The sequence below is a fragment of the Eublepharis macularius genome, chromosome 6, assembly GCF_028583425.1.
Source record: "Eublepharis macularius isolate TG4126 chromosome 6, MPM_Emac_v1.0, whole genome shotgun sequence".
NCBI classification, from domain to species: Eukaryota; Metazoa; Chordata; class Lepidosauria; order Squamata; family Eublepharidae; genus Eublepharis; species Eublepharis macularius.
This window is the reverse complement of record NC_072795.1, coordinates 76,021,342-76,033,718: the sequence shown is the minus strand read 5'-3', so window position 1 is coordinate 76,033,718 and position 12,377 is coordinate 76,021,342. Positions and strand designations below refer to the sequence as shown.

Sequence of the window (12,377 nt, the reverse complement as noted above, 5' to 3'; positions counted from 1 at the left end):
ATGATTGCTTCTGTCAAAAATATTACACTCTAACACTTTAGTTAATACACTTTAACTTTGTTTTTGTTCTCATATGTGGATAGATTAAATTACAGTAGAAAAGACTGTAACATATTGATACTTTGAGTAAGCTGAATAAAGTCATATAGTCTGTCAGAAGCGAAAGGTATATTCTTGTGCCTGAGTTATGAACCAACATGGGGAAGGGTGCTAGATGACATGTACATTGTTGGTTAAATCGGAATAATGCCACAGCATTATTAAACATAGATTCCTTGAATTTTAGTGGGGAGCTGCAGATGGGTTTGACATCTTCATTATGGACAATGAAACCCCTCACTGCCTGTTGGAGGAATAGCTGGCTTGAAGGAGGGTGTGGAAGCCATTGTTTGTCCCCCATACTTTGCATCTTGGTATCCTGAGCTGGCATACCAGCCTGTGAGGTAGACTGAATCATGAATCCCTTCAAGGGATTCACTATATTGTCATGGAGGAAGTCCATTCCTATTTACCTGGCTTATTACTAGCTGAGTGGCATTACCAGTGGGCTAAACTTGTAAACAACAGTGTGGGAGCATGGACTAGAACCAATGATTCAGGCCATCTAGCTACCTTTTTTCTTTCTACTGCCAAGCTGCCATTTATTACAGAGGAGGGGAGAATGGGATTCCCCCTCCTCTTGCATGGCCCCTGCTTGTATTAAACTAAAGAAAAATAGTTATTAATTTAGTAATAAAATATAGAAAATGTGTTTTTAGCATCTTGGGGAATACACTGTCTCATTTTTTTGTGATTTTGTTCTTTATGTAGTATCCTGTCTACCAGCAGTACTAGATGGCTGCAAAGAGAACATTAAAGTATCGATGCATTTTCTGCATCAATTACTTATAGTACTCTGAGTAGCTATTAGATATGTGTGATAGAATGCACTTTAAAGAGTATTTCCTAAGTGCAGGAATCAGAGAGTTGGAAGAGAAAGATTTAATAATTGCCTGGAATGTGAGTTTGATTGACAGACTGCTCCTCCTCTCTGATTGGCCAGTGAGAACCACCCTTCAGGCTGACAGTTGCTGAAAGGATGTTGTTTTCAGGGAAAGTGTGTGTGTGTGAGTCTGACAGGGAAGGTCAAACATGTTCCCCTCTGGATTGAGGGAAAGGAATCTTTTGCCCTAACTAACATCATTGTCCTGAAGAAGAATTCTAGTTAAGAATCCTTAGTATAAATGTTAGCATAAGCTGAAGCCTGCTTGACACAGACACCATAGAACTGGCAAGAGTGATTGGGTAATGTGGAGATTCCCTTTCAAGCCAAGTGAAGAAGGGTTATATTTTCTTAGGTGAAGAAGATTAATTCCTGCTCAGTTTCTAAAGGCGGGGAGGTTGGCTCTGAGGAGGACTCTGGGTCTGTTGTAAAGGAAAAACAGTTTTAAACTAACTCCAGGAAACCTGAGTTGTCCAGGGGAACTTTGTGAAGAAACGTTGCTGTAACTAAAGAATTAAATAAAACACCCCTCAGTGTTAAGAACCACAAACATAAGAAACCAAGCTTCAAGGAAAACTTTTTACCTATTACTCATAGTATAATCTGTACTATCAAACAAATTCTATTTCAGCACTTTCATTCCCTGACTACATTTATTCCATCTTTGCCTGTTCAATAAAGTTATTTCTTTTGAATGTTATATAGTCTCCAGTGCCATTTCCAACACAGAGGAAGAGGGCTCCTGATTTTGCCCCATGAAGGTTTTTGAAAATATGTATTTGCTTAAACGTTTGTTGACTGATATAAGTATAAAGATTTAGTTAGTTTGTCACGGCTGGTTTTTTATTTTGTTTTTTTACCGTGATACTCTCTTCTACCCTGCCATCAAGTTTCTGGGCTGGGCTAAAAAGCCAAAATTATAATTGCTTAATAGGGTGGGACAAGCAGACTTTCAAATAACAAATAGAGACACACTACTTGAGGCTGCTCAGCCAAAGCAGGCAAACTTGAATTTTTACAGGAAAATCTGCCTCATAGTGGAGGAGTGAAGTGGGGGGGGGCGTCATAATACGTTCCATACATTTCCCTGTCCTAGTGGCATTTGCTGGTTCTAGCTATTGTTTGCTTAGTGTATTCTCTGAAGGCTACTTTGTTAGTGAGTTAGCAGTTTAACGTAATGTTTAACCACAAGGTATGTACAAATTATTGTATATATTTACAGGAGTATTTAGATGGTCAAAGCCAGAAACCTGTGCCTATTCCCCTTTCTCTGGCGCAAACGTTGTTACCAGCTGTACTACCTTCAAGGTAGGTATAGAATTGAACAAACTGCTACCAGCTGTGCTACCTTCGGGGTAGGTATAGAATTAGAGGATTTCTAGGGCAGTACTGAGCAAGTAATATTTTTATTAAACAATCTTTTAAAATACACCAGTATTTTGATAGTTCTTCTAGAAGTTCTCTTGCAGGTATTGTTAAATTGTCTTAACATACGGAATTAAAGCAAATCTCACAGTAACTTTTCATGAACTTACCCAGTTAAAAATTCTGTTGAGATATCACAAGGAAAGAAATTAGTCCATCTAGCTCGATGTTACCTATTCTGAATGAAACTTACGAGAATGGCTAACAATCCCCCAAAAAATCTTTTCCAGTATCTGAGAAAAGATTTTTTTTTGGATTGTTAGCCACTCTCCTAAGTGGTGCTTTAATCAGAGGTGCTTTAATCAGAGGTGTTGGAGAGAGAACCTGTTCTACTACTGAGCCGTGGTCTCTTGCCAAAGGTTATTGAGAGACTGACTGACTTGCCACGGTTTTGCTCATTGTACGCTCCTGTTTCTAGGCATGATTCCATTCCCCCATTATCATCATAGTAGATCCTGAAGCAAAGATTTGAGGAGTGTCAGATTGCAATTATCCCTGTGTGCTCCAAATCTTGTGATATTTATTTATTTATGACACTTTAATCTTGTACCAGAAAGCTCAGTTTAATTTAAATATGGTTCCTACGCAGACCCCCTTTCAAGAAGCATACAATACAAGGCCTGTTTAACTTCTACAATAAATAAATACACCAGAAATTTCTGCCAACACCAGATGAAAGGGAAAGTTGCTACTTAAATTAAGCAAGAACCATAATGTTTTTATCTTAGAAGTTTAAACAGTGCTTTGTGTGTTTTCCTTAATGTTTTTCTAGGCCTAATTATGTAGTAGCAGAAGGTACAGAAGCTACCATTCCTAATTCCGGGGATTTACCGAGTGAACCCTTGAGAAGACAATTAATAGCTAACTTGGCAGAGCACATAATGTTCAGTAAGTATTTGATACAGATCTGATACAACATCTCTGCCTCATTGAGTTTTATATGTAGCAGGAATTTACTCTTCCCATCCTCCATTTCTTTCTTCCTCTCAAAATAAATCTTATCTTCATGTTGAAGAGGGTATTGTTCTAGAACTATCTTAGCTGGAATTACTTCATTTCCTCTGTTTTATAGTTTTGTGGTGAGTGATAACTTGCCTCAGTTATGGCTATTTAATGTTTTCTGTATAACACCAAGATGTGAGGAAAGTCATATTCAGTGGTGTATATATATAATCATTTCACTCAAATGAACTGTATTGTAATCTGTTTGCATGTCATGCTTATTATGTAAAAGTTTCTGTATTAGGCAAATAATTTATCAGGTGTAAATGTGCAAGGATATGCATTATAGCTTATTCTTAAACTAATATATGTTTGAAACGAACTTATTTAATGTGAGAAGTACAGTTTTGGCTCATTGATTCAGTTTAAGTTTGAAACACTATAAAAACTTCAAGATTGCTTCTGTAGTGATCCAGCCCTCTATATGCTGTGGGGAAATTGAGGCACTTGAGAATCATATATCTGGTCAATATTTTAATTTTTCCAGTGCTAATATCTTATAGCTTCTCACAAACATATGGTATAGGCTGTTAGCATCATGTGTAGAGGCAGTTGTTAAAATACATCTTCTTTTGAAACAAATCCAAGTATCTTATTACTAGAGGAAGGAGCTGACATTAGCACTTTGCAAGGACTTTTGTATATTGTACTCAAAAGGATTGGATACAGTGAGATCTACAGAGTGGACCTCATAAGTGGTTTGTCACTTTTCCTTTACTTTTATTCCCTTAGAAGCTCATTGATTTATAAATCTTGAGCAGTGGAAAATACATATTCCTTATTTTTTGGATGCAAGGGCTGAAAGGACTGAGACATATTTTGCAATTGCTAAAGTAAATTTAGGATCCTCATCACTAAAGAGAAGAGCCAGGGTTTCTGGAGTATAAGGGGACAGTTGGTCAATTAAATGCTTAATATAGTAATCCCTTATATTTTCAAAGAATCTACATTTGAGCAGGGCATGAAAGGATGTATTGAACCTATTAAGGCTACAAGAGCCAAATCTGTCAGAATAGGGCCTATTCAGAAATCTCCCTTGTAAAACCATTGTTGGTATACTATTCAGTCTTGCAAACAAGAAAGCTCTACAGCATTGTGGGATGGAAAGATAGTATATATAGGAGGGTATTGATTTTGGGAAAGAAAGACCAAATGATAGGGGCTAACAAACTCTTCAGGCTCTTGAAATCAAGCTGCTGTAATCGATTTCTAGGACAAATTTTTTAATGAGAGAAAATGCTTTGGATTTGCTTATCTCAAAAATATCATCAGTTAATATTCTAACATCTCTTTCTCATCCAGTGCTTTCATCCAAGTTGATTTGTGGGTATCTCAATTTAGACTGTCTACGAAATCCATCTTCATCACAGAGCAATTTTAATCTTAGTTTAGAGGCCTATAGCCATGCTCTTGCTTCCAAGGATAGCTGTCCAAATTCTGCCCACAATAAAACGTTAGATACACAACAGGAGATACTCAATATTTTCCTAAGAAATTGTGCTATCAGTGATAGTTTTAATGCAAATAGCTGAACCGTAAAGAATAATGGGTGCCATTTTCAAATTAAATGCTTGCACCTATTCAGGAATATACTTCCCTCTCCTATTTTGGAAAAACCTGCTTATAGCATTTGTGCATAGTTTTGCTTTATTCAGTGCTGTTCTAAATTGGGGAGTTGAGTAGAGATATGCTGAAAACAATCTCCAAATAGGAGAAGGTCTCAACTTGCTCAATATTGGACCTGTTGATTGACCATCGAGATGGGTTCCATTTCTTAGTCTTGGTGAAAACTAAGATCTTAGGTTTCGAGTAGTTTCTCAAAGGCATTAGTTGGAGAAAGATTGCAAGGCCTTTTGCAGCCCAATCCAAGTTCAAGACAGAATCCGGCAGTATCCACATAAAGCAGAATAGGTACACCAATTTAAGCTAATTTTGGTGGATGGCGGCAGTCATCAAAAATGAATGCTGTGTCATTTAAGTATAAGTTAAACAAAAAAGTCACCAGCAAACATCCCTGATGTACCCCCTTTTCCAAATGAAATGGGTTTGTTACATTCCCCTTGAACCTACATTGTACTTGGGCAGTCAAACCTGAATATAAATGTGGAATAAGTCCTAGAAGTCTTTTATACATGTTAGTTTGATTGAGTTTGTTCCACAGTCTGGGATGATTTATGGTATTGAAGGCCGCCTTAAGGTCAATAAAAGCAGCATGTAATCACCCTTTCTTAAAAGATAAATATTTCTCAGCCAAGTGATAAAGAACTAGGCAATGGTCATATGTTGAAGAACGCTGCCTAAATCCTATCTGTGTATGCCCCAATAAAGTTACTGATTCCATCCAATCCAAAAACTTCTTCAATAGCAGAGTATTGCTCTCCTAGAGAAGAAAGAAGGCTGATTGGTCAATAACAAGATGGATCACATCTAAAACCCTTTTTAAATCTTACTATATAATTCTGTAATCAGGTGTCCAATGACTCACCTTGATTCCACAGCGCAGGCGCAATTGTGCGCCCCTAGCGGGGATGAAGGATGAGTCTTCATGGCTGGCCTGCCGCCTTCTCTCTTCTCTGCCATGCTCCCTGCGCCTGTGGGTACCTGGTGCAGAAGCACCTTGGTGAGCTGCCGGCCGCCCTCCCCAGCCCCGCTTGAGCTGGGCAAGGGATGGGAAGAGTGAGCTGCCCGCCGCCCTTCCCTGCCTGCTTGAGCCGGGCAAGAGACGGAAATGACGAGCCGCTGGCCGCCCTCCCCAGCTCCACTTGACTTAGATTATGCAGTTTGATTCTGATGACAGAATAGTACTTCCGTTGATGAGGCAGGGAGATTTTTGCCAGTTCGCCTCCCCCACTCCCATTCCCACTTTGCCCACTATGCTGTTCATGACAATTTTCTGCTGCCTGGCAATAGCATTCAGGGAGATGGATTAGTAGGAGATTAAAGGTGACAAACTGATCAAGACAAGGAAACAGATGGTCCTTAGTAAGGAATGGGGACTTCTTAGCTATCAATAGCAATGATAATAAGGCCTTTTGGTCTATTGTGAATACCACTATAAATCCAATCTTTAAAATCCCATGCTGCATAGCTCCTCAGACATAGGAAAGTTATTTTAAAGGGATATTCTCCGATGCTAATACTACTACTATATCTCCTATTATTCCTCCTAATATAACAACACCTTGTCTTGAGGTATCAACCAAGAGAGGATTAAAACTAGAAAAAGCACTGGGCTCTGATCTAATTCCCAATGAGGAAATTTAAGGCTGAACCACAATGGTGGATCCCAGTGGTGCTTGGGGAGAAATTGTCATCCCGCTACCCTTTGGTGTGTGGGGTCCCACAGGGATCAATACTCTCCCCATTATTGTTTAACATCTATATGCACCCCCTTGCCCAGTTGGTGTGAAGTTTCGGACTTGGGTGTCATCAATATGCAGATGACACCCAGTTGTATCTGATGATGGACGGCTGGCCCTACTCAGCCCCAGATGTCCTGGAACATGCTTTTGCAGCTGTGACTGGTTGGTTGAGGCAGAGTCGGCTGAAACAGAACCCGAAAAAGATGGAGGTCCTGTACTTGAGCCATGGGGGTTAGGTTTGGGACTCCGGCTCCCGGCCCTTGATGGGGCACCATTAGTGTCAGTTCCAAGGGTTAAGAGCCTGGGGGTGATCCTGGATGCCTCCCTGAAAATGGAGGCACAGGTCACAGCAGTTGTCAGGTCCTCTTTTCCATCTATGGCAGACCAGGCAACTTGTCCCTTACTTGTCAACCCATGACTTAACTACAGTGATCCAGGCAACGGTCATCTCTAGGCTAGATTACTGTAACTCGCTCTACGCGGGGCTGCCCTTGAGCCTGATCCGGAGATTACAGCTGGTACAAAATGCAGTGGCGCATGTTATTACAAGAGTGCCAAATAAGGTGCATATAACACCAATCTTACGCAAGCTGCATTGGTTGCCAGTAGAGTACCGGATCAGATTCAAGGTTCTGGTATTGACCTATAAGGCCCTGTGTGGACTGGGTCCAGCATATCTACGGGACCATCTCCCTGCATATATTCCCCAGAAGACACGCCAATCAGGGGACAAACAGCTGTTGGTGGTCCCTGGCCCCAAGGAGGCCACGACTAGAGCCAGGGCCTTTTCAGTCCTGGCTCCCACCTGGTGGAACACTCTGTCTGCAGAGATCAGGGCCCAGCAGGACCTACTGTCCTTCCACCGGGCCTGCAAGACAGAATTGTTCAGCCAGGCATATGGCTGAGGCTGGGCCTCTGCCGGCCTGAAAAAAGGGGTGTATAAAATCTTAACCTTCCCTGTGAAGGCTGTCCACCATCCTGTTTTAAATGTGTAATAATAGAAATACACTGCTGTTTTAATGATGTTTTAATGTAGATGAAATTTAACTGTATTTTAATATGTTGTTATCCGCCTTGAGCCTGCCCACGGGAGGGTGGAAAGGAAATTTGAAACAAATAAATAAATAATTTGCTCAATTTTTCTAGAACTTTGAATTTTTTTAAAAAAAAAACAAGATGGAAGATGCTGTACACATTTATCTAATTTTAGCATAACTTAGTGGAAGCATTAGCTGTAGCTATGAGAGTAAAACAAAAAAAAAATCCTTGTTCCTCCAGGTGGCTGTAAGGACTAGAAGTAGCGTCTGCTGCAAATGTCAGTAGTGATGTTTTTATCAGTGATACAGTTTTATTTAACCTATTAAGAAATTGCATACTGATCAGTATTGTGTACAGGGATTCTCATATAGTTAAACATCATGGATCAAGTCAGTAAAAATGTTTCTTCCTGACCATAACTCAACTAAGACTAAGCATACTACTCTGGTGAATACATGAAGCTCTTTTGATGTAAAGTAGCAAAATATTTCTATTCTTGATCTGAGTAGCTAATATTTTTCGTTTCCAATTGCCTTCCAAACATTTCAGTTGCATGACAATGCGCCAGCGTAGCTTTATTTTATTTGTTTGCTTTTAGCTGCTAACAAGTCATGCGCTGTGATGTCAACACACATTGTTGCCTGTTTGCTGCTCTATCGACACAGGCAGGTAAGGCTGCTATGCTTCTGCATTCACCAAAAACTCTCTTTGAAGCGGGCTTGCAAAATGCTAGCAATTTAAAAATTATGTTTCTGTGCTCATGCAAACTCTATTGTTTTGTACTTATTTCTTGGTTTATAGCAGTGAAGTGTATACCGCAGACACACGATGCAAACTAACTGGCATCTTAAGGTTGTTAGTCCCATTTTGCAAAGTAGATCTTAACATAAAGAACTTTATTCAAGATTCAACGAAATTCCAGTTAATCTGCATTCCACCCATACTCTGTGCGTGCATACTTCATGAACATCATGAATATGATCCCAAAATAAATTAGTGAATATATTAGAGAGGAAATGGTGCTTTTTATGGTATTCTGGTTACCTTTTGTTTATGGAGAGAAGGAGTTGCTCTGATCAGATTGGAGTTAATTTTCTGTTTATTAACATTTAAAAATAGATTTAATTTGGTACATAAGATTTTCTTTTGTTTAAGGTTAATAATATTTTAGATGTGTTTAAAAGGGGGGGGACAACTCATGCATAAATAATTGTAATTGTTATGGAATTAAGCATATGTTCATTTAAGCTGCTTGTTCCACTGTATTACATGGTACAGTAGTCTTTGTAATCTGATCTCCCTACCTTTCCCTGTAGAGAGACTCTGAGAGAAGGAATAGTAGGATGGGTAAAATAACTAACTGTACACTTGTATTGCTTAAACAAGTATGAGAGCCAGTGTGGTATAGTGCTTAGAGTGTAGGTCTAGGAACTGTGCGATGCAGGTTCAGTTCCCCACTCTGCCATGGATCCCTTTCTGAGTGACCTTGGGGCATCCACACAATTTCAGCCTAGCCTATCTAACAGGGCTGTTGTGAGGATAAAATAGAGGAGAGGAGAATGTTGTAAGCTGCTTTGGGTCCCCATTGGGAATGAATGAATGAATAGTAGCTGAGATAATGTTGTTGCCTTTACAATTACATGGTCAGTGTGCTAAATTCCTGAGCTGCTATCAACATTAAAGTTCTGATATCCAAATTAAAACAAATTCTGCCACTGTGGAAGCTCTACTGAAATAAATGGCTGGGTCATGGCCTGGGTTGGTAGAGCATACCATGTTGATTCAAGCAGGAGTTATTAAACTATTCAAAAAGTTTGTTCGCAGATGTAATTGGATGTGCTTGAGTCCTTCATCTTAGTCTCTTGTGCTGCCATTGTCTGGGATTACAGAAAGCACCTAAAATGTAGTAAGGATTTATTAAACTGGAAGGGACTTGGGCTCTTAAACAGAATAAAACTAAATATGTTTAGAATTTTAAGGTACAGCCCCATGCAGTGAAAAAATGACAAGGCCATAAATTATTAGTGTAAAATATGCACTGGGAACAGGAGTTTAATTTATCAATAGGAAAAAAGTTGCAGAAGTAATTGGGAGGATACATCTTTCTCTGCCTTCCCCAAGCAGTCTTCCACTTGTCCCAAATGTCTTCTCTGAAGTTTGGGAGAGCTCTGCAAGCAAAATGTGCCACATAATGGGACATTGTGGCAGTGATGGACAGTTGGGTAGAATCTGCAAAGCAGAAGAAAGAGATGATTTCCCCCAGTTTCCCTTCTTGCACCAGCACCTTGTTGTGTGGCATATTTTACTTGTGAAGCTCTCCTAGTCCTAAGAATGAAGTCTGGACAAACAGTGAGATGCTTGGGAAAGAAGAAGTCCTCAAAAGGTCTCTCTACCAGCTCCTTTCTATAACATTTGTGTTTAGTACTATGGCAACTTTATATATTTATATATAATGTGTCAACACATTAGAACTGAACATTACAACCAAAATTATTTTGGATAATCTTCGGGATATTCAAAATATCAAAACTTATAGGTGGGATTGTTTGCTGTAAACTTATTTGCTCAGGCTACAAGTGAAATGATTTCAGATGTTAAGATTTGAATAACAAAAAGTTTTCTGTCAAGGAGTCCAATAGCACCTTTAAGACTAACCAACTTTACTGTAACATAAGCTTTCGAGAACCACAGTTCTCTTCGTCAGATGCACCTGATGAAGAGAACTGTGGTTCTCGAAAGCTTATGCTACATTAAAGTTGGTTAGTCTTAAAGGTGCTACTGGACTCTGCCATTTTGCTACTATGGACTAACATGGCTAATTCCTCTGGATCTAAAAAGTTTTCTGTAGCTAATATGTTTTATACAAGCTTTACTATCTTATTTCTTACTGCTTTTCTGCAGGGAATTGATCTTTCCAAGCTGGTAGAAGATTTCTTTTCCATGAAGGAGGAAGTCTTGGCTCGAGACTATGACTTGGGATTTTCAGGGAATTCTGAAGATGTGGTCATGCATGCTATTCATCTGTTGGGGAATTGTATTACTATCACAAACACCAGCCGGAATAATGATGAGTTCTTTATCACTCCCAGCACATCTGTTCCTGCTGTCTTTGAACTAAGCTTTTACAGCAATGGGGTATTGCATGTCTTCTTCAAAGAGGCTATCATTGGTATGTTCTAAAGGTGAACTGAGTAGTGGTTACCTGGACATGAACCTTTGGGGGAGGATACCAACAGATCATCTGTTATATTCTGGTACCTGTGGCCACAAAAATATCAGTTTAAACCTCATTTGAAAGGCAATATATTGCCTTGCAAGTAGTTTTTAGGTTTAATAGCTCTATTTTCATTTTTAAATTTGCTTCTAAGCGCTGTATAATTTAATTTTGCAATTTATAGTTTGGTTATTGCAGTTATTTTGCAAAAGTGGTGTCATATGCTAACTCTTTGCACTAAATTTTGGTAGAACAGTTGTTTGAAATAACTATTTTTGTGCTTTTTTCCAGCTTGCAGTCTTCATGCAATACAGAATAAAAGGTACAGAAATGGCATCAATGGAATTCCACCTAATATGATTAGTCAGGAACAACTGGTCCGCAAAGCTGCCAGCTTATGTTATTTGCTTTCCAATGAAGGGACTGTTTCATTGGTAGGTTTGTGGAGAGGGGCACATGTAAATGCTACACTGTTACTATTATGTACCATTTATATTGTATTAAAGCATAGTTAGATATATTTGGATTCTTCAGTATGTTAAAAGTCTCAAAATAGAAATGAGGAAGTAAGCAACGAAGAGAGAAATATGAATGTACTGATCACAAGCAAGGTCAGTGAAATATATGTTATATACCATAATGGAAGGCAAGTAGAATTATGGAAATTTTTGAAAAGCTGACCTTCAGAGATGGTTTTAATAGCGTAGTGACTGTTGTGTCACTCAGAATGTCATTAGTTTCTGGTGGATAGTAGAAGATGGTTCAGGTCCAGTAGCACCTTAAAGACCAACTAGATTTCCAGAGTATGAGCTTTTGAGAGTCAGTGCTCCCTTTGTCAGATATGAATGGGAAAAGTAAGGGATCTTTATAAACCAGGCAGAAGGTGAGAGGGTATTGTAAATTAGAGTTGCTGTTGTGTGTTTGGTTAACGCCTCTTTGCCCCAGAGAAAGTATTTTTCTCTAATAGGAAACAATGGAGAGTATCTGAAACCACCTTATTCAGGGGCCTGTAGAATTGGACCCCTTGACTCAATATTCTTGAAATTGGCAAGTTTTTAATGAACAGGCAGCCCTCAAAGTTTGCTTTTTAAAATTTATTAATACATTTTTCCTGCCCTTCCTCCTAGGTGAGCAGAGTGGGCATACAGTGGTAGACGTAGATAATTTTTTTATTCAGACCGTAATGATTTAATACAGGGCTTTTTTCCAGCCTGAATGCGGTGGAACAGCGTTCCAGCACGTCTTGAAAATGGTCATGTGGCCAGTGGCCTCGCCCCCTGATCTCCAGACAGAGGGGAGTTTAGATCGCCCTCCGCGCGCCCTCTAGCAGTGTGGAGGGTGATTTAAACTTTTA

General features: G+C 39.3%; 1 protein-coding gene across 4 annotated transcripts in view; it reads left to right on the top strand.

Annotated features, from left to right (window-relative positions):
• GPAM (glycerol-3-phosphate acyltransferase, mitochondrial) overlaps window positions 1-12,377 on the top strand; it is a 61,867-nt gene that overhangs the window by 24,677 nt on the left and 24,813 nt on the right. For all 4 annotated transcript variants that reach the window (XM_054983787.1, XM_054983786.1, XM_054983784.1 and 1 more), the window contains 5 exons: window positions 2,205-2,290; window positions 3,180-3,295; window positions 8,408-8,478; window positions 10,711-10,978; window positions 11,315-11,457. In XM_054983787.1, coding sequence (XP_054839762.1) covers window positions 2,205-2,290; window positions 3,180-3,295; window positions 8,408-8,478; window positions 10,711-10,978; window positions 11,315-11,457 — 684 coding nt within the window. The remainder of the gene's footprint in view (window positions 1-2,204; window positions 2,291-3,179; window positions 3,296-8,407; window positions 8,479-10,710; window positions 10,979-11,314; window positions 11,458-12,377) is intronic.